This window comes from Aethalodelphis obliquidens, unplaced genomic scaffold (genome assembly GCF_003676395.1).
Source record: "Aethalodelphis obliquidens isolate GAN/ISIS:26980383/991018 unplaced genomic scaffold, ASM367639v1 scaffold43, whole genome shotgun sequence".
Classification (NCBI taxonomy): domain Eukaryota; kingdom Metazoa; phylum Chordata; class Mammalia; order Artiodactyla; family Delphinidae; genus Aethalodelphis; species Aethalodelphis obliquidens.
Window position 1 is genome coordinate 9,053,570 of NW_020837987.1, and position 19,538 is coordinate 9,073,107.

The 19,538-nt window shown below is 52.9% G+C and overlaps 1 protein-coding gene across 1 annotated transcript in view; it reads left to right on the forward strand.

Annotated features, from left to right (window-relative positions):
- The first annotated feature begins 4,579 nt into the window (after nucleotides 1-4,579).
- Nucleotides 4,580-19,538, forward strand: part of SPTBN4 (spectrin beta, non-erythrocytic 4) — a 52,054-nt gene continuing 37,095 nt past the window's right edge. The window contains exons 1-10 of the mRNA XM_027079573.1: nucleotides 4,580-4,721; nucleotides 4,818-5,005; nucleotides 5,079-5,196; nucleotides 5,471-5,629; nucleotides 6,314-6,616; nucleotides 7,854-8,004; nucleotides 11,198-12,128; nucleotides 13,446-13,583; nucleotides 16,184-16,934; nucleotides 18,654-18,856. Coding sequence (XP_026935374.1) covers nucleotides 4,617-4,721; nucleotides 4,818-5,005; nucleotides 5,079-5,196; nucleotides 5,471-5,629; nucleotides 6,314-6,616; nucleotides 7,854-8,004; nucleotides 11,198-12,128; nucleotides 13,446-13,583; nucleotides 16,184-16,934; nucleotides 18,654-18,856 — 3,047 coding nt within the window. The 5' untranslated portion in view covers nucleotides 4,580-4,616. The remainder of the gene's footprint in view (nucleotides 4,722-4,817; nucleotides 5,006-5,078; nucleotides 5,197-5,470; nucleotides 5,630-6,313; nucleotides 6,617-7,853; nucleotides 8,005-11,197; nucleotides 12,129-13,445; nucleotides 13,584-16,183; nucleotides 16,935-18,653; nucleotides 18,857-19,538) is intronic.

Sequence of the window (19,538 nt, forward strand, 5' to 3'; positions counted from 1 at the left end):
CCTCACCCCCAGGAGGGCCAGGCCCTAACCTCTGGGCTTCCCTCTGGGACAGGAGCGCAAGGGGCAGCCCAAATCCTCAGCATCAAAAGTTATATCTGAAATTAACAAACTGGTAGCAAACTCTTCCGACCTTGATGAATAAACCTGTATAACAATCCGGAAGGCCAGGTTCAAATTTAGAACTCGGACTCCTCAGGGAACAATGTCGGAAGGTGGCGGGCTGTCCCCATCCTGCTCCCTTCTCTCCCCTCATCTCGTCCTCCACCTCAAAAGGCCTCAAAAGGCCTCATGTGCACCTAGGTGGACCCCCGACCCTATCCCAAGCTTTCCCCTGGCCCCCCACCCCTGAAAGCAGCCACCCCGCAGTCTAGGGGGGCACACACCAGGGCTCAGGCAGCTCAGGGTCCTGGTACCTGCAGTGGGGTTGGGAAGAGGGGCTCACAGACACCACCGGGCATGTCCCTGGTCCCCCTGCTGGGCGGGGCCTGACCTGAAACTGAACTGCCCTCTGGAGAGCAGCCCTGGGAGGAAGGCGGGAGGGGCAGGTACGGATGCAGACGGGGCTCTCTCTGACTCTTGTCCTCCTGGGGCTCTCTGTCTGTCTTGCAATGTTATCTGTTCTTCCGTGTGTCTGTGTTTACCTCTATGTCTGCTTTTCCTTGTTCCGATCTCTCCCTCCCTCCTCTCTCCCCTCCTATATCTCTCTCCCCACTCCTTTCTTTCCCCATCTCTGTCTGTATCTTGCTCTATCTCTGTCCGTTCCTCTTTTCTCCTTTCCTTCTCTTGCTTATTCCCTCTGCCTCTCTGTCTTTCTTGCTCCTCTCCTGTCCCCTTCCCTCTCCCTCTCTCTCTCTTTCTCTTTCCATCTTCCTGGCTCTTTCTTTCCTTCCTTCTTTCTTTCTTTCTTTCCCCTTCCTTCCTTCCTTCGTTCCTTCCTTCCTTCCTTTCTTTCTCTTTCTCTCTCTCTCTTTCTTTCTTCCTTATCTACTTATATATCACCTGTATCTATCTACCCTTCTATCTACCTATCTATCATCTATCTTTTATCATCTATCTCCTATCTGTCTGTCTATCTATCTAACCAACCATCCATCAATCCATCTCTGTTTGTCTGTCTCTCCCTTCCTGCCTCTCTCCTCCTGACTCTCTTCATCTCTGCCTCTGTCTCTCCCTTCCATGCTGCCAGTTACCCTGAGGTAAACATCCAGAATTTTACCACCAGCTGGCGGGACGGCTTGGCCTTCAATGCCCTAATTCACCGGCACAGGTACCACCTGGCCTGGGGCAGCCCTGCCCTGCACGCTACCCCCACCCCCATCCCTCAGGTACACACCTGTACACGGATGTATATAGATGACACACACAGACACAGCACCCACCCCCTTCACCTCTCTGCACACATACACATTTCCGTTCGCACACATGCTCTAACACACACACTTACACACAGATGCACACACAGACCCCTGTCCGGGCCACATACCCTGTGCACACATGGAAACACATGTGCCCTTGCACAGATGTGTGCACACAGGAATATACTCGTGCACATATATGGCTTCTACGTCTGCCTGCTGCTTGGATGCCCACAGGGTGGGCAGCTCACTCCCCGTGGATGGTCCACTCTGGAGTGTGCACAGCATCTCCTCCCATCAGAAAGTCCTTCCTCATGGTGAGCTCCCAGGCCCCCCATCTGGCTCCCCGTGAACCCACCTATTCATACTTCAGGGCCCAGGGCTGAGCTGGCTGAGGAAGGGTACCCAGACAAATTACACCCACGTCATGATTGACCATGTGACAGTTTGGGGAAACTGAGGCCTAGAGACTGGGAGGGACTTGCTCTAGTGTGAGGGAAGCCAGGACCCATATGTACACACTCATGCACGTATGGGGAGACCCAGCCCCACCGACATACCCAGAAACCCGCAAGCTGTAACCAAGGTCCTGCTAACAAGGGACAATTTACTGGGTGTACTGGCATTGGTCTAAGTGCTTTCCAATAAGTCATTAATATTCAATGACCCTATGAGGCAGATGCTATTATTCTACCCATTTTACAAATGAGGAAACTGAGGCACAAAAGCGATGCAATATCTCACCCAGAGTGACAGCCAGGAAATGGCCAAGCTGGGTCTTGAGTCAGGAGTGCTGGCTCCAGACCTCAGACTTCCAAGCACTACATAATACTGTACAGAAACGCACCCACGTAGACACGTGTGCGTCCTGAAGTCAGACGTACAGGTGCCCTCATGCAGCGCTCACACCCACAGCTAAGTGCTGTACAGACACGCACCAGCACACACAGCTTTCCCACTGGCCGGGTCGTGCTCCTCCTGCCCTCGCCCTGGGTGGGACTCAGACAAGGATGTCTTTTCATCCATTTGCCCACTGGCTTTGGAGCCTGCCTGCTGCCTGCCCTCTCTGTGCCCCTGCCCAGGCCCGATCTCGTGGACTTCAGCAAACTCACCAAGTCCAACGCCAACTACAACCTGCAGAGAGCTTTCCGCACGGCTGAGCAGCACCTGGGGCTGGCACGTCTGCTGGACCCTGAGGGTGAGCTCTGCATGGCCCCAGCCCAGATTTCCACTTGGGGGACTCCCAGCCCCAGTGCCATCCCAAACTCAACCCCATCTGGCTGCAGTATCATCCTAAACCCCAAGGCCATTTCAAATTCCAGCTCCCTCCCATCTCCCTCCCCTTCCTCATCTCCAGTTCCACCTCCTTCCCACCCCCACATCTTCTACTTTCTCTATCTCTACCTCAGACCCAACCCCATCTCCATTCCTATGTTCAGCTTAACCCCCCTTCCCCATCCTTAATCACCTCCCCACCAAACACAACCCCCATCTCTTCCTAACCCCGGCCCCATCCCTGAAGCCAACACCATCCCCAACCCAATCTGCAGCACTGTCCTATTCCCATGCCCACCCCCCTCCCCATCCCCAGCTCATCCCTTTGTCTGTCCCCATCCACAACTCTGTCCTCATCCCCAACCCCTTTCCCATTTTCAGTTTATTCCCAACCCCACCCCCGACTTCAACCTCATTCCCAGTCCATGATCTCACCCAATACCAACCCCCCATCTCTGGAATAATGGACATAATCATACCCCACCAATCCCCCATATCTGGAATAAGGGTTGCTCCCTTTTTCTGAGCATCTCCCATGTGCCAAGCACATGGCTGGGAATTATATCAGCACTGTTCCCTTTCATCCTCACACTGACCTGGTTGGATAGAAGTCATCAATCCTGTCATAAAGTGATGGAAACGAAGGCTCAGAGACGTGAAGTCAGTAGCCCGGCGTCACACTGAAAACCCAGTAAACAGGACTTTCTGATTCCAGAATTCATGGTCTGAATCATTTCTCTACCTTGCCTCTTACAGTGCCTGACACATAGCAGGTGTTTATTGGATGTCAGTTTCATGAGCTGAGGAAGGATAAGGGCAAAGTATAATGCTGTGCCTTAAAAAATCTGCATTAAAATGATAATCAGGATTTACTGAGTTTCTCCTCTGTGCCAGGTTATTCTTTCTAATACTGATAGTGTTTCTAGGTGGCTGGCATTGTGACTATCCTTACTGTAACAATGGGGAAACTGAGCTCAAAGAAGTTAGGTCTATTTTATAGATATTCAGTGAGTAAGTGGTCGAGCTGGGATTCAAGGCTGCCTCCAGAGCCTGTGTCCTTGACCTCAAACTTCACATACCATTCATACACTTAGTGTATGTATTTACTGAGCTCCTACTGTGTGCTGGGCATGGAAGGAACAGTGGAAAAAGACAGGCATAGCCCTTGTCCTCATGGAGCTCAAACTCTAGGTAAGAACATAATCACATAAGGGAATATGTAATTATAAATTGTGATTCGTTCTAGGAAGAAATGATAAGATGTTATGAGGAAGAATAACAGGAGGAGACCAGCTCTAGATAGGATGAACAGAAAGGCTTATTTGAGGACACTTAAGTTGAGTGGAGCCCTGAAGGATGAGTGGGAGTTTGGCATGAAGAAAAGGGACAGTGTTTCAGACAGAACAGAATGTGCAAAGGCCCTGAGGTAGAAGGTAGAATAGTGTGTTCCAGAAATCATTATAGAGGGACGTCCCTGGTGGCACGGTGGTTAAGAATCCACTTGCCAGTGCAGGGGACATGGGTTCGAGCCTGGTCTGGGAAGATCCCACATGCTGTGGAGCAACTAAGCCCGTGCACCACAACTACTGAGCCCATGAGCTGCAACTACTGAAGCCCACGCACCTAGAGCCCATGCTTCGCAACAAGAGAAGCCACCGCAATGAGATAAAAACCTGCTCACTGCAAATAGAGAAAAGCCCGTGTACAGCAACAAAGACCCAAAGCAGCCAAAAATAAAAAAATAAGAAATCATTAGAGATAATCTCTCTATGGTGGTTTATATGTGTCAGGCACTATTTAATCCCATGAGGTAGATGCCCACTGGGCAGATACAAAAACTGAGGAACAGAGAGGTTAGTTATCTTGCCCAAGGTCACACAGCAAGTAAGAATGAGTTCTCCCTCCCACCACTTAATACCTTCGGTCTCTCTGTCAGAGCGCTCATCTTCCTGCTCCCTCACTCTCCTTTAATCATCAGATGTGAACATGGAGGCTCCGGATGAGAAGTCCATCATCACCTATGTGGTCTCTTTCTACCATTATTTCTCTAAGATGAAGGCTCTGGCTGTGGAGGGGAAGCGAATTGGGAAGGTAAGAGGAGCCAAGGAATGGGGAGGGTGAGAGCCTGGGAACCATATGGGGGCATATCCGGGATGAGGCTGACCCCACCTTCCTTTGCCGGGTCAGGTCCTGGACCAGGTGTTGGAGGTGGGGAAGATCATTGAGCGCTACGAGGAGCTGGCAGCCGAGCTGCTGGCCTGGATCCACCGCACCGTGGGCCTCATCAGCAACCAGAAGTTTGCCAACTCGTTGAGTGGGGTGCAGCAGCAGCTTCAGGCTTTCACAGCCTACTGCACACTGGAGAAGCCCGTCAAGTGAGGCCCAGCCCGGGGGGAGGGTGGCAGGAGGGGGTGTGGAGGCAGGGTTCCTGAGCTCAGGCCCCTTTAGGTTTCAGGAGAAGGGGAACCTGGAGGTGCTTCTCTTCAGCATCCAGAGCAAACTGCGTGCCAGCAACCGTCGCCTCTACGTGCCCCGGGAGGGCTGTGGCATCTGGGATATTGACAAGGTGAGGCTGAGGATGTAGGGGAGAGGAAGGGTTGCTCTGTGAAGTTGTGTAGGTCGTGCACTGCTCAAGGAGAGCCGTTCACATGGCAGACATCATGGACTGGGTATTCATTCTGATGGTTTTTCCAGCACTAAAGGGTCCTGAGGAAGCAACGTTTTTTTCCCAATCTGCGCCAAGGTGCCATAAGTGCTAGGAGTGACCTCAAATAGAGAAGCCAGGGCCATTAAACTGTGGGCAGCTGTTGGAATCTGACTGCCTCCTCCTGCCTCCTTAGGCATGGGGACAGCTGGAGAAGGCAGAACATGAGCGGGAGGCTGCCCTACGGGCTGAGCTGATCCGGCAGGAGAAGCTGGAACTACTAGCCCAGAGGTTTGACCACAAGGTGGCTATGCGGGAGAGCTGGCTGAATGAGAACCAGCGCCTGGTCTCCCAGGTACAGGGCGTAGGGCTTGGCTCCGGGGGAAAGGGAGGGAGGATGGCGCTGATGGCCCTGGGACCAGAGAGAGAGACTTGATCTCCTAAGCAACAGAGAAGTGTTGGATTAGTCTCCTAGGTGACAAATGAAGGTGGGAAGGGAGAATTGGTTTCCTAAGTGTTTGGCGGGGGAGGGGTGTGGGCCTGCTCTCCAGGGTAATAGGAGGGTGAGACTGGTCTCCAGGGTAACTAGAGAGGACAGAATAGGGAGAGTATTTAATTATCTCTTAAGTGACAAAGGAGGCTGTTATCTGGTGTCCAGCGTAACTCAGGAGGATAGAATTAGTCTCCTAAGTAACAGGATATGGTAGGCCTGGTCCCTAGTCTCTAAGGAAATGGAAGGGTGGGGCCTATTTCCTGGGTAACAAGTTTAGGGTTAGAGATGTAACAGGGAAGGGTGGAGCTGATCTCCAGGGTAACTGCGGGTGGTGGAGCTGGTCTCCAGGGTAACTGGGGATGGTGGGGCTTGTCTCTAGGGTAACAGGGAAGGGTGGAGCTGGTCTCCAGGGCAACTTGGGGTGGTGGGGCTGGTCTCCAGGGTAACAGGAGCCGGTGGGGGAGTTTCCAGGGTCACACAGGCTCAAGGTAACAGGTTGACTGCTGAGGCAACGTGGATGAGTGTGTGTGGCCTGCCCTGCCCCAGGACAACTTTGGGTATGAGCTGCCAGCAGTGGAGGCAGCCATGAAGAAGCACGAAGCGATTGAGGCAGACATTGCAGCCTATGAGGAGCGGGTGCAGGGCGTGGCCGAGCTGGCCCAGGCATTGGCGATTGAAGGCTACTATGACGCCCGCCGAGTGGCAGCCCGGCGTGACAGTGTCCTGCGGCAGTGGGCCCTGCTGACTGGGCTGGTAGGTGCCCGGCGGACACGGCTCGAGCAGAACCTGGCCCTGCAGAAAGTCTTCCAGGAGATGGTGTACATGGTGGACTGGATGGAGGAGATGCAGGTAGGGGCCAGATCGGGGGCCAGTGATGGGAGTGGCATGCCAGAAGGGGAGGAAAGGGTATATACACTGAAAGGGTTGTCAAAGATGGAGAGGGAAGGGGAGAGAGACAGAAAGATGTAAAGAAAGAGTGAAAGAGACAGAGAGAGACAGAGAGGCAGAAAAAGAAAATGTGAGAAAGAGAGAAAAATATCTGGAGAAATAGATAAAAATACACAGTAATATGGAGACAGAGCGAGTCAGGGACAGACAGAGGCAGAGAGATTAAGTCAGAGGAAGATCGCGACAATTTGAGAGAAAGAGAAATCAGAGAAAGAAAGAGAGAGAGCTGGAGAAGAAGACCCAAAGGTAGCAACAGAAATCTAAATGGCTACAGAGAAAGACACATAGGAAGATGGAATCCATGTGAGAAAGAGAGAGACCTACTGGAGATAGATAGACAGATACAGAGCAAGATAGAGATAAGAAGGATGGAAGCAAAGAGACAGAGAGAAGTACAGACACGAAGAGAGACATGGAGGGACTTCCCTGGCGGTCCAGTGGGTAAGACTCCACGCTCCCAATGCAGGGGGCCCAGGTTCGATCCCTGGTCAGGGAACTAGATCCCACATGCTGCAACGGAAGATCCCGCATGCCACACCTAAGACCCAGCACAGCCAAATAAATAAATTTTTTTTAAAGATTAATTAATTATTTTTGGCTGCGTCGGGTCTTAGTTGAGATGTGCGAGCTCAGTAGTTGTGGCGCGTGTGTAGTTGTTGGTGCTCAGTAGTTGCCCCGTGGCATGTAGGATCTTAGTTCCCTGACCAGGGATCAAACCTGCGTCCCCTACATTGGAAGGTGGATTCTTTATCACTGGACCACCAGGGAAGTCCCAGTATTTTTTTAAAAAAGAGGGAGAGACATGGAAAGAAAGAGATAGAGGTCGAGATGGAGACAGAAGTGTAAATGAGAAAGGGGGGAAGGCAAAGAGAGACAGAAGAAGGGGGAGATGGAGACGTAGAGAGGGAGACACGGTGACATAGACAGAGCCCAGAATTGTGGAGACGATGAGAGATGGAACATCCAGAGAGACAGAGATGGAGAGAGATGATGACAGATACATGGAGACTGAGACAGATCAGAGTTCAAGTGATGGAGTAGAGAAGCAGAGGGCTGGCATGGGTGAAGGCGGGGCGGGGGGCGCGAGTGGCCTAAGGGCCAATGCCAAAAATATACTCAGGGCTGCCCCTACTTGTAGGCTCAGCTGCTGTCCCGGGAGTGTGGGCAGCACCTGGTGGAGGCAGAGGACCTGTTGCAGAAGCATGGACTGCTGGAGGGGGACATCTCGGCCCAGAGTGAGCGGGTGGAGGCGCTCAATGCTGCTGCCCTGCGTTTCTCCCAGCTTCAGGGTGAGTCTGAGGTTGGGGATTGGGGTGGAGACTTTCAGGGCTGGTGCTAATAGAAGCAGAATGTCTCCTGAGAGACAGAATGAAGGAGTGAGCTCCCCATCTTTGGAGGCATCCAAGCACCAACTAGGATCACACTCCATCAGGGATATCACATGGGAAATTAGTGCCTTGAGTGAGAGGTTGGACCACATGACTTCTTCCTGCTTTGAGATTCTGTAGTAATAGTTCACGTTTCTTGAGCACTTGTTATGTGCTAAGCCTTTCACAGCCGATCTCAGTGAATACCATAGAAAGACTGGGTAAGGTAATTATTGTCAAGGCCTGTTTAGCATCAAGTGATAGAAACTCAATTTAATTCACTTAAGGAGGAAAGGGGAATGTACTGGCTGATGTAACTAAATGTGCAGGAAAGGATGAGTGTTGCTTCAGGCATGGCTGGATCCAGGGATAGTTCAGTGATGCTTTTAAGACTGCATCTGTTTCTGACTCCAGTCTTTATGTTTGTGTCACTATTGGGCTGTCCCTCCCCTTGTGGTGTAAATCTGGAATCATCCAGCAGCTTCGCAGGCCCAGCAAGAGACAGGCCCCTTTCTCTCAATATTCTGGCAAAAGGTCCAAGGAAAGTTTTCATGAGCCCACTGTGGGTCCCGTTCCCATCACTCAGTCAAGCATTATGGCCCCAGGCTATCCAGTGATCTAATTGGCCACATCTATGTGACATGCCCTCCCAGAGCCAAGAGTGGGGTCAGCTCCCTCCAAAGACATGAACTGAGAAGGAGCGGGGTGGGGCGCCGTTAGCAGAAGCAGGGACTGGATGCTGATAGGCGAAACCCAGACTGGCTCTAAAAACGTTCTCATTTTACTGATGTCAACGCCCTCCAGCCAAAGACCACCAGGAACCCTGCTGTAGTCAAACCAAGCTGGGTTTTTTGGTTCTTTGCACACACCAGGGGAACCATGGGGCATCTTAGTAAGAGGATGTTAAGACGGGCTTGTTATAGGATGTGGGCTTGTGTTAGGTGATCTGGGATGACTTAACATAGTGTGTTTTGCTGCAGATTGGATGCCGTCAGGAAGTGGGGGTAATCAGATGATTGCGCATCTTAATCATTTTTATCCGGGTAGTGGGAGGAACAGGATTGGCAGGAGCGGTTCACCTTGGCCAGGTGAGGGGGCGGGCAGGGGGGTGGCCGTTTTTGTGGTTTGCACAGTGACTTTGTTTTGGGTGCTCTCAGATGTGATTGTGGAACGGTCTTTTCTTCGTCCTGCTCCATCCCTATTGCAAAGTGGTCTTGTCTGACGTTGTGTCCTGTGCAACTGTGTATGAATGCTGACAGCATCAGGGCTGCTTTTTTCTTTCTCACTGATGAGGAAACTGAGGCCCAGAGCCGCAGAGCTGATCAGAGAGAGGGCATGGAGGCTGGTCTGTCTCACTCCTTTATCTGGAGCCATGGCCCTTGGGAATCCCGGCGCATTGTTAGGAAAGGAAGACACTGCCCAGCTTGCAGGATGGTCAGGGGTTTCTCACCCTCATGGACTGGGTCATGTCCTAAGAGCAGATGTTGAGGTCTCCTTCCAAGCCCCAGTGCAGACATCCCCATCCTAACTCAGCCCATCACCAACCTCATGACCCCACGAGACACTGTCGGGACCCTCTCCTTCACCTTCACTCTTCATCCTCATTCTTACGGATGTTTGTCAAGGAAGCTCCCTCGGTCTTTTCCTTGTGAGGTCGGTGCCTGGTGACAATGCGCCAGCAGCACCGTGGAAACAGCAGAGAGGCTAGTGTGGGGTGTGTGTTGTCATGGTGACGGGAGGCAGCGCTGTCTGATAAGTGGTCCAGAGTGTGGCGTCCTGCTTGACCAGTTCTTAGCTGATCCTGGGCAAGTAGCTTCCCTCCCTGGGTGTGAGTTTCTTCACCTGCAAGATGGAGCTAAGGAGGATGCTGGCCTCATAGAATGGTTGTGAGAATTAAATGACAATGTGTCAGAGTAAGGGCCAGATACATGGATACTGCTGATGTTTATTATTCAGTTGGATGCCTCCGTATTTGGGTCAATTTCAGTGAATGTCCACAAATGCAGAAATCCCACAGGCCATCTAGGGCAGTGTCTCTCATACTGGTTTTTTTTGGTTTTTTTTTTGTGGTACGCGGGCCTCTTACTGACGTGGCCTCTCCCATTGCAGAGCACAGGCTCCGGACACACAGGCTCAGCGGCCATGGCTCGCGGGCCCAGCCGCTCTGCGGCATGTGGGATCCTCCCGGACCGGGGCATGAACCCGTGTCCCCTGCATCGGCAGGCAGACTCTCAACCACTGCACCACCAGGGAAGCCCTTCTCATACTTTTTTGACCCAGTAAGAAATACATTTACCGCATGACCCAGAGTTCACAGGCACACGTGCAGACAGACACACACACAGACACACAGAGACACCAAGCCTTTATAAAACAATGCCTCTCCCCTTACCTCTGATATTTTCTATTCATTCTATTCCATTTCATTAAAGAAATGCTGGCTGCAACCCATTAAGTTAATCTCACAGTTCTCAGTCACAAACCAGAGGTCCAGGAGGAAGCTGAAATATTTGAAGACAAAAAAGGAGTTTAGGTCATCACTGGGTTAATAGATAAGGTAACAGAGGATGAGAGAGGGAACCCAGAAGCATAGCTTAAGAGTAGAGAAGTTTCATCGGGTCCATTTCTGAAGGGAAAACACTGTATATTTACACTAAAATATACACATTCTAGGATTCTCTGAATCTCTGTTTCCATTCATCATTCAATCAATAAGTCACCGTTTTCACTAGGTGACTGCTCTGGGCTCCACCCTGTGCTGGGCAGTGGTGGGGACATGGTGTGCTGGAGACAGTCCCTGGCCCTGTCCTTACGGGGCTCCCAATCCAGTAGGGGAGACAGACTGTCAGTGACGGCCCAGAGGGTTCAGAGCTAGGTGAAGGAGTCACAGGCAGAGTGGTCCGGGCTGGGATGGGAAGCAGAGAAGCCTGGGAGAGCCAGAGAAGGCGCCTGCTCCAGATTTGGGGTGTCAGGGAAAGCTGCCTGGAGGAGGGGAGGTGTAACCTGGCATCTGATGAAGTCGGGCCAAGGACTAGGCAGGTAGCCTTGTACCACCCTCTCTTGGACGCCCCCTGGCCCGTGCCCAACCCGGGATCTGCCCCTTTTCCTGGTCCAGGTTACCAGCCCTGCGATCCGCAGGTCATCTGCAACCGCGTGAACCACGTGCACGGCTGTCTGGCGGAGCTGCAGGAGCAGGCGGCTGGGCGGCGCGCGGAACTGGAGGCCTCGCGCAGCCTGTGGGCGCTGCTGCAGGAGCTGGAGGAGGCCGAGAGCTGGGCCCGCGACAAGGAGCGCCTCCTAGAGGCGGCGGGCGGCGGCGGCGCGGCGGGAGCGGCGGACGGCGCCCACGACCTGTACAGCACCGCGCGCCTCCTGGCTCAGCACAAGATCCTGCAGGGCGAGGTGGGCGGGCGGCGGGTCCTGCTGCAGCAGGCCCTGCGGCGCGGTGAGGAGCTGGCCGCGGCCGGTGGCACCGTGGGCCCGGGCGCCGAGACGGTGCACCTGGCGGGCCTGGCGGAGCGCGCGGCGAGCGCGCGGCGGCGCTGGCAGCGGCTGGAAGAGGCGGCGGCGCGGCGCGAGCGGCGGCTGCTGGAGGCGCGGGCGCTGCACCAGTTCGGTGCTGACCTCGACGGGCTCCTGGACTGGCTCCGCGACGCCTACCGCCTAGCAGCCGCGGGCGACTTCGGCCACGACGAAGCATCCAGCCGCCGCCTGGCCCGCCAGCACCGCGCGCTCACCGGCGAGGTGGAGGCGCATCGCGGGCCCGTGGGCGGCCTGCGGCGTCAGCTGGCGACACTGGGGGGCGCCAGCGGCGCCGGGCCACTGGTGGTGGCACTGCAGGTGCGCGTGGTGGAGGCCGAGCAGCTGTTCTCCGAGGTGACCGAGGTGGCTGCTCTGCGGCGCCAGTGGCTGCGGGATGCCCTCGCTGTCTACCGCATGTTCGGCGAGGTGCACGCGTGCGAGCTGTGGATCGGTGAGAAGGAACAGTGGCTGCTCGCCATGCGTGTGCCCGATTCACTCGACGACGTCGAGGTGGTGCAGCACCGGTGAGCGCGCACTGGTGGGATTCCCCGGTCCCCTTCCTCACGCACACAGTCTCGCCTTCCTTGGTTCAACAGTTCCCGGGTCCACTCACCAGGAACCGGTGGTTCCAGTAAAATGGGAATGATATTAGTCCCAACCTCACAGGCTACTGGAGAACCATAAATGACTTAGTATGTGCAAACTACTTAGCAAATGCCTGGGTCCAGGGAGCATTCCATGAGCGGCTGCTATTATTACTATGAGGCTTACAGTCACCTGGCATGAAATTAACCTGAGCTCCTCCAGGGGTGTCCCAGCCTGACCCCTCTCCCTGTGACTCCTACTGCCCTTGCATAGATGTTACCTCCCTAGCTATAAAATTGTTCTGACCCTTGTCACTTTCTCTTCCCTCACCCCACTTCACATTTCTTCACAGCAGTTACCACCATGTGACACATTAGATACTGATTGGTCTGTTGGCAGATTTAGAAATGGGTTGTTAAAATAGTGGATGAACCCTCTGCACCTCTCTCTCTGAGCATGTTCACCCATCCACTCATTCAGTGGGTACTTATTGAGCTCCTGCCCTGTTCCTGGTCTTGGGCTGAGCATTCCTGGAAACACAGGCCTGGTCCCTGCTGTTACTGTGCCCACAGTTACCCAAGCCACAGCCTTGGGCATTGTTTTAAACAAGGGAGGACCATGGCCAGCTTAAAACAGATTTCCCTGGCTGCCATGTGGAGGGTAGGTTGGAGGGGGTGAGAGTGGTGGCTGGGAGCCCAGAGAGGCAGCTGGAGTGAGGATTCAGGTAGGAGAGGACAGGACTGGACCAGGGCTGGAGCCCAAGTAGACAGGCCATGGGGGCAGACAGGCTTGGGGGGAGTGTTTGTCAAAAACAGAGCCCAGGGAATGGGGTCGGGGGCTGTCCCTGAGATGGAGATCCAGAGGAAGAACAAATTGGGGGAGATGTTGAAGCTAGTTTGAGTACAGTGAGGACCCTGGAGGAGATGCACAGCAGGCTTTAATGTTGGAGACAGGTTCAAAAGGAATGAGGTTGAAGCTGGAGACAGATGTGTGAGTGATGGGTTCAGGGGCAAGGACTGTGGGAGTGGGTGAGATGGTCCAGGCAGGATGTGAGGGAAAGCTCAGAGGGCCCAGGACAGAGCCCTGAGGAATCTAACATTTAAGTGGCAGGTAGAAGAAGAGAAGCCAGCAAAGGAGCCTAAGGAGGTGAGGTTGGAGAGTTAAGAGAAGAACCAGGGGAAGGCATCTTCCCAAAACCCAGTGAACAGGGCCCCAGGGTCCAGGCCTCTCTGAGCACGTCCATCCTTCTTCCGCAGATTTGAGAGTCTGGACCAGGAGATGAGCAGTCTGATGGGCCGTGTCCTGGATGTGAACCGCACAGTTCAGGAACTGGTGGAAGGAGGCCACCCCAGCTCAGAGGAGGTGCGCTCCTGCCAGGACCACCTCAACAGCAGGTAGGTGAGGCCTGGGGCTGGAAGTTCTTCTAGGTATCCCACACCAGTTCTTCCCATCATTCTTTTCCTCATTCACCAACTGTAGAAATCAAGAACGTGCACTTTCAAATCCCTGAGATGATAAGGGCCATCTAGTAAATTAGCAAAATCTTGAAAAAAATTAAAATACCCAGTGCTAGTGGTGATGTAGTAAAATGAGGACACAATACATTTTAATGGGATATTAACTTACTTGTGCAGAAATGATTTATTGAGTATCCACTATCTGCTAGGAAATTTTCCAAGTACTTTTGTTTTATCTCCCCATATCCCAATTTCCATAGTAAAGTTTCCAGAATTCAGAGCTCTTTAAGAATAGCAACAACTTAAATCTTTCCCGCTAGAACACTGCCAGTAGTTCTTGCAAGGTAGGGTTTATGGATAAAGACACAGATCCAGAGAGGTGAAATCCTTATTCAAGCTTACTCGGTCTAGTAAGTAGGAGTCAAACCCAGTTCTGCCTGAATCCAGAACTGGGGCTCTTGATCATATTTATATATTCAGTCTTCCCAGCAATTCTGTGGGGTGTAAATTACTCACGTGAGAGAGGAGGAAATGGGGGCTCAGAGAGGTGAAGGTGGCCTGAGGTCACATGGCAAGTTATGGGGATCAAGCCTGGATTTGTCTGACTCCAAAGATTGTGCCCTTCACTGCTGTGCTGGAAGATCCCAATATCCAGTGATTTCCTAGTCTCTGTAGACTCAACAATCCCAGGGCACCAGGGCCTAAAAAGATAATGACAGCAATAGTGATTTATGGCGTTTAGTGAGAGGATGTGCTAAGTGGTTCAGCCACATGAACTCATTAAAAACACCCAATGAAGTGGCCATCATTATCCCCATTCTCCAAATAAGGAAACAGGATCAGAGATGGAAATGATTTGCCCAAGTTCACATGGCAAATCTGGCCAGAGCAGAACTTGAACTTGAGTCCTTCTGATTTCAGAGTCCTAATTTCTGCCCTTACGGTGTGTCCATGCTAGAGGTGACAGAGAGTTCACAAATGGACTAATACATGAACAAGATATTTAGAGAGTTTTAAGGATTTATGCAGGAAATAGAGTGACCTGGTAGGGCATAACTGGAGCTTGGGAGTGATTTTAGATCTTGTGGTCAGCCATAACATTTTGAGCTGGGCCCTCAAAGGGGATGAGAAGGCAGCCAAGGAAGGTCCCCCCATCAGGTGGGTCCTCCAGGTGAGGGACCCGGGGGGCTTGGGTGGACCTGCGGGAAGTCCTTCTTCTTCAGCTTCCCTGAGAAGGGAGGGCAGCCTGCTTTGGGGCCACCTCCCTGGGGGCTGGCTGAGAAAAGGATTTCAGGATGGTGAGGGCAGAGCTTAAAAAAAAGGGGTGGGGGGAACGAGAAGGATCCATCCACGGGAAGAGTACATAGCGGGGAGGGGAGGGAGGGTACAGAGCATTCCAGGCAGGGAGCACAGCCAAGGCAAAGGCCCTGATATGGTCTTCGGGACCATATCAAGTCCCCATATCAAGAGTGGGGACTATTATCCCCACTCAATAATAGTAGCTAACAGGTACTGTTTTAAGCACTTCACAAACCATAACTCATTGGACTCTCACAACACCCCTATGAGGTAGGTACTGTGCTATGTCCATTTTACTGGCGGGGAAACTGAGGCACAGAGAAGGTTACTAACCGAAGGGTACATAGCTCAGATTTGACTTTGAGCCTGACACAGCCAGGCAGTCTGGCTCGGATTCTGTGCTTATAAACTGGACCATACACTGCCTATGAAAGGAAACTGAGGCCCAGAGAAATATCATCTCTTGCCTGAAGGCACAGGGCAATGCGTAATTTTCCCCATTTATTTATTTTGGAATAAAACAGGTTTGCCTTAGCACCTGGCTTATAGTACATGCTCAGTAACTATTCATTGCATCCAACGTATTATCTGATGTCATAAGCCAGCAGTTCCCACACTCTTTGGTTTCAGAACACTTTGCACTCTTAAAAACTATTAAGGACCCCAAAGAGCTTGTTTTAGTGGGTTATAGCTATCAATATTTACTATATTAGAAATTAATACTGAGTAATTTAAAAATATTACGTCGTTAAAAATAACAATAATAAACTTAGTCTGTTAACATAGCTAACATGTTTTAATGAAAAAAAAACCTTTCAAAACAAAAAAAAATGTAGCGAGAAGGATGGCATTGTTTTGCGTTTTTGCACATCTGTTCAATGTCTGGCTTAAGAGAAGGCAGCTGAGTTCTCAGGTCTGCTTCTGCACTCAGTCTCTGTCCTGCAGCCTCTGGAAAACTCCACTGTACACTCGGGACAGAATGAAAGTGAAAAGGCAAATAGCATCTTAGAATTTTGATGAAGATAGTTTTGCCCTTGCTTAGATTACGTTTTGAGAACCGCTGTTCTAAGCAAATGTACCTGGCAGAGTCCATTTTACACAGACAGAAACTGGGGCTCGGTGAGATAAGATGACATTCTAAGGTGACACAGTGGCTGGGTTCTACCTAGGGTCGATGGGCCCTCCACACCCAAGAGGGGTCTCCATCCTCCTTAAGCCGCCCTGCTTCCCCTGGGCAGGTGGAACCGCATCGTGGAGCTGGCGGAACAACGCAAAGAGGAGGTGAACGCGGTGCTGCTGGTGGAGAACCACCTGCTGGAGGTGGCGGAGGTGCGCGCCCAGGTGCGCGAGAAGCGGAGGGCTGTGGAGAGCGCGCCCCGCGCGGGCGGCGCCTTGCAGTGGCGCCTCAGCGGCCTGGAGGCTGCTCTGCAAGCGCTAGAGCCGCGCCAGGCGGCCCTCCAGGAGGAGGCGGCCCTGCTGGCTGTGCGCTTCCCGGCTCAGGCTGCGCGGCTGCATCAGAGTGCCGAGGAACTGGGCGCCGAGTGGGGCGCGTTGGCTAGCGCAGCTCAGGCCTGTGGCGAGGCGGTGGCGGCGGCCGGGCGCCTACAGCGCTTCCTGCATGATCTGGACGCTTTTCTGGACTGGCTGGTGCGCGCCCAGGAGACGGCGGGCGGCGGCGAGGGGCCCCTGCCCGGCAGCCTGGAAGAGGCGGACGCGCTGCTGGCGCGCCACGCCGCCCTCAAGGAAGAAGTGGACCAGCGCGAGGAGGACTACGCGCGCATCGTGGCGGCCAGCGAGGCACTGCTGGCGGGCGACGGCACCGAGCTGGGTCCGGGCCTGGCACTCGACGAGTGGCTGCCGCACCTCGAACTTGGTTGGCACAAGCTGCTTGGCTTGTGGGAGGCGCGCAGGGAGGCGCTGGTCCAGGCGCACGTCTACCAGCTCTTTCTGCGCGACCTACGCCAGGCGTGGGCGGTGCTGCGCAACCAGGTGCCCGCTTCCGGGTTGACGAGGGCGGGGGTCTAAGGCCGCGGGGGATTTCGGGGACAAGGAAATGTATGGAGGAGTGTGTTTGCGGGGACCACTGGCTTCGTGGCTTATCTGCTGTCAGCGGCGGTGTGTGTGTGTGGGGGGGGGGGCAGGTATCTGGTACGGATGGCTGGGTTTGTGAAGCATCCGGTGTGAACATGTGTGGGCGGGTGTGTAACAGAATTTGAGGATTCTGATGTGTGGGGTGGCGTCTTATTTTAGGTGATTAACAGTTTGTGGACTATTCTGAGTAAGTAATGCATTTGGGTGTTCATTGGAGTGGCTTCTTGGGTTCGTGGATTGTCTGGAAGGAAATAAGAGTATGAGGTTGATTGGTGATGGTCAATGGGGTTTAAAGAAGACCTTGGGGTGGATAACAGAGGATGAAGATTATGGTAGAGGGAATTCAGGCTGAGAGATTATTGGGGTCAGTAAATGGTGGTGGATTAAGTGGTTCTGGGGGCCTAAATTAGCAGATTATCTTCTTATTGCGAATGGCAATTTGCAGAGTCTCTGGAGAGGGTAACTGCCTTTATGGCTTGAGGAATCAAGTGCTGTGGTTATCTGGGAACAGCTGATCCATTTGGGGGAACTTTCTGGGATGGGAACCAAATTTGAGGATTTGGACAGGATGGAACACCCAGTTTTCAGATTGTCCAAGAGTAGGTACCAGCCTTTAGCGATCATTTTATTTATTTATTTGGCTGCATCGGGTCTTAGTTGCGGCCCGTGGGATGTGGGACTTTTCGCTGTGGCGTGGGCTTCTCTCTAGTTGTGGCGCGCGGGTTCCAGAGCGCGTGGGCTCTGTAGTTCGTGGCACACGGTCTCTCTAGTTGAGGCGCGCGAGCTCAGCAGTTGTGGCACGCGGGCTTAGTTGCCCCATGGCATGTGGGATCCCAGTTCCTTGAGCAGGGATCGAACCTGTGTCCCCTGCATTGTAAGGTGGATTCTTTACCACTGGGCCACCAGGGAAGTCCCTAGGGGTCATTTTAGAAAGCATGACTACCTGTGCTGGTTATCTAGAGAAAGCTGACCCAGTTAGAGCATTACCTGGAGAAACAGACAGGGGGCCCCTGGAATCATGAGGTTACTAAACATTGGAGCTGAGGTGGCCTTGAGAGACCCTTTCTGATCCACCCATTTTACCAGTTAGAAAACTAACCCCAGAGAGGGAAAGAACTCCCTTGAAGTCACACAGGACCCAGGTCAGTCTTCATCAATTAACCAAATATTTACTGAGTGCCTCCTCTGTGCCAGGCACTGTTCTGCGGTGGAGGCCAGAGGAAACAAAACACAAAATCCCACCCTTGTGTGGCTGGCATTCTAGTGTGTGTGTATATATGTGGGGGAGGAGATGATAAACAAGTAATAGCATATATAATATCGTGTCAGGTATATGCTATGAAAAATAATAAAGCAGGATAAAGGGATATGGCTGGGGGAGGAGGATGCTATTTTAAACAGATGGTCAGAGACCTGAAGAAAGTGAAAGAGCCAGCCGTGGGGCTATCTGGAGGGACCAGCATGGGAAAAGGATCTGAAGTGGGACCATGCCTGGCGTGTTCAATGCTAGAACAGTGAGCAGGGGAGAGGAAAGTGGTGGCAAGACAGGCTGGCAGCCTCTCCCTGGTCCTGGAATGAAGCAGGGCTAAAGGGAGCATTACCCCTCCCCCATTCCAGGAGATGGCACTGTCGGGTCTGGACCTGCCGGGCACCGTGGAGTCGGTGGAGGAGGCACTGAAACGGCACCGGGATTTTCTCACCACGATGGAGCTGAACCAGCAGAAGATGCAGGTGGCCGTGCAGGCTGCTGAGAGCCTGCTGAGACAGGGCAACGCCTATGGGGAGCAGGCCCAGGAGGCCGTGACTCGGCTGCTGGAGAAGTAGGTCCCTCAGACCCCAGGGGCACAGGGGGTGGGATCTCGGCACAGGGGAGGGGCAAGGAGGCCAGGATTCCCTTTCTTTCCATCACATTTCTGCTCTTCTGTCTCTCTCTCTCTTTTTTTTTTTTCCTTGGCCGTGCCGTGCGGCTTGCGGGATCTTAGTTCCCCGACCAGAGATCGAACCCATGCCCCCTGCAATGGAAGCATGGAGTCCGAACCACTGGACCTCCAGGGAATTCCCTCTCTGTGTCTTTGATTTCTATTTAATTCCATATTGCTTTAGATTCGATTTAAATTGATGATCTGTGAAAAGGTAACTTGTGGTTGATAACCCAAAAGCTGCAAAAATGAAAGCCTGCCCTCAGCCTGGGATAGCCGGACTGGTTGTTAAAATGTTAACATCTACTGTGTGCCAGGCACTGTTCTAAGCCCTGAACAAAACAGCAACCCCACCCCGCCGCAAAAAAACACAAAACAAACCCCAGCCCACAAGCAGAGTCCTTTAGAGGATTCCCTTCAGCCCCACTTCTTTCTGTCCGTCATTGTTGCTGTTTCTGCCCGTCCTGGTGACCCCAGCTTTCTCCTCTCTGGCATGAGCGAGGCAGGAAGAGAGCCCAACGCTGCTCCATCTTCTGTCTCCTGATGGAAATCACACCCGGTCCCTCCACCACCGTCCACAGCC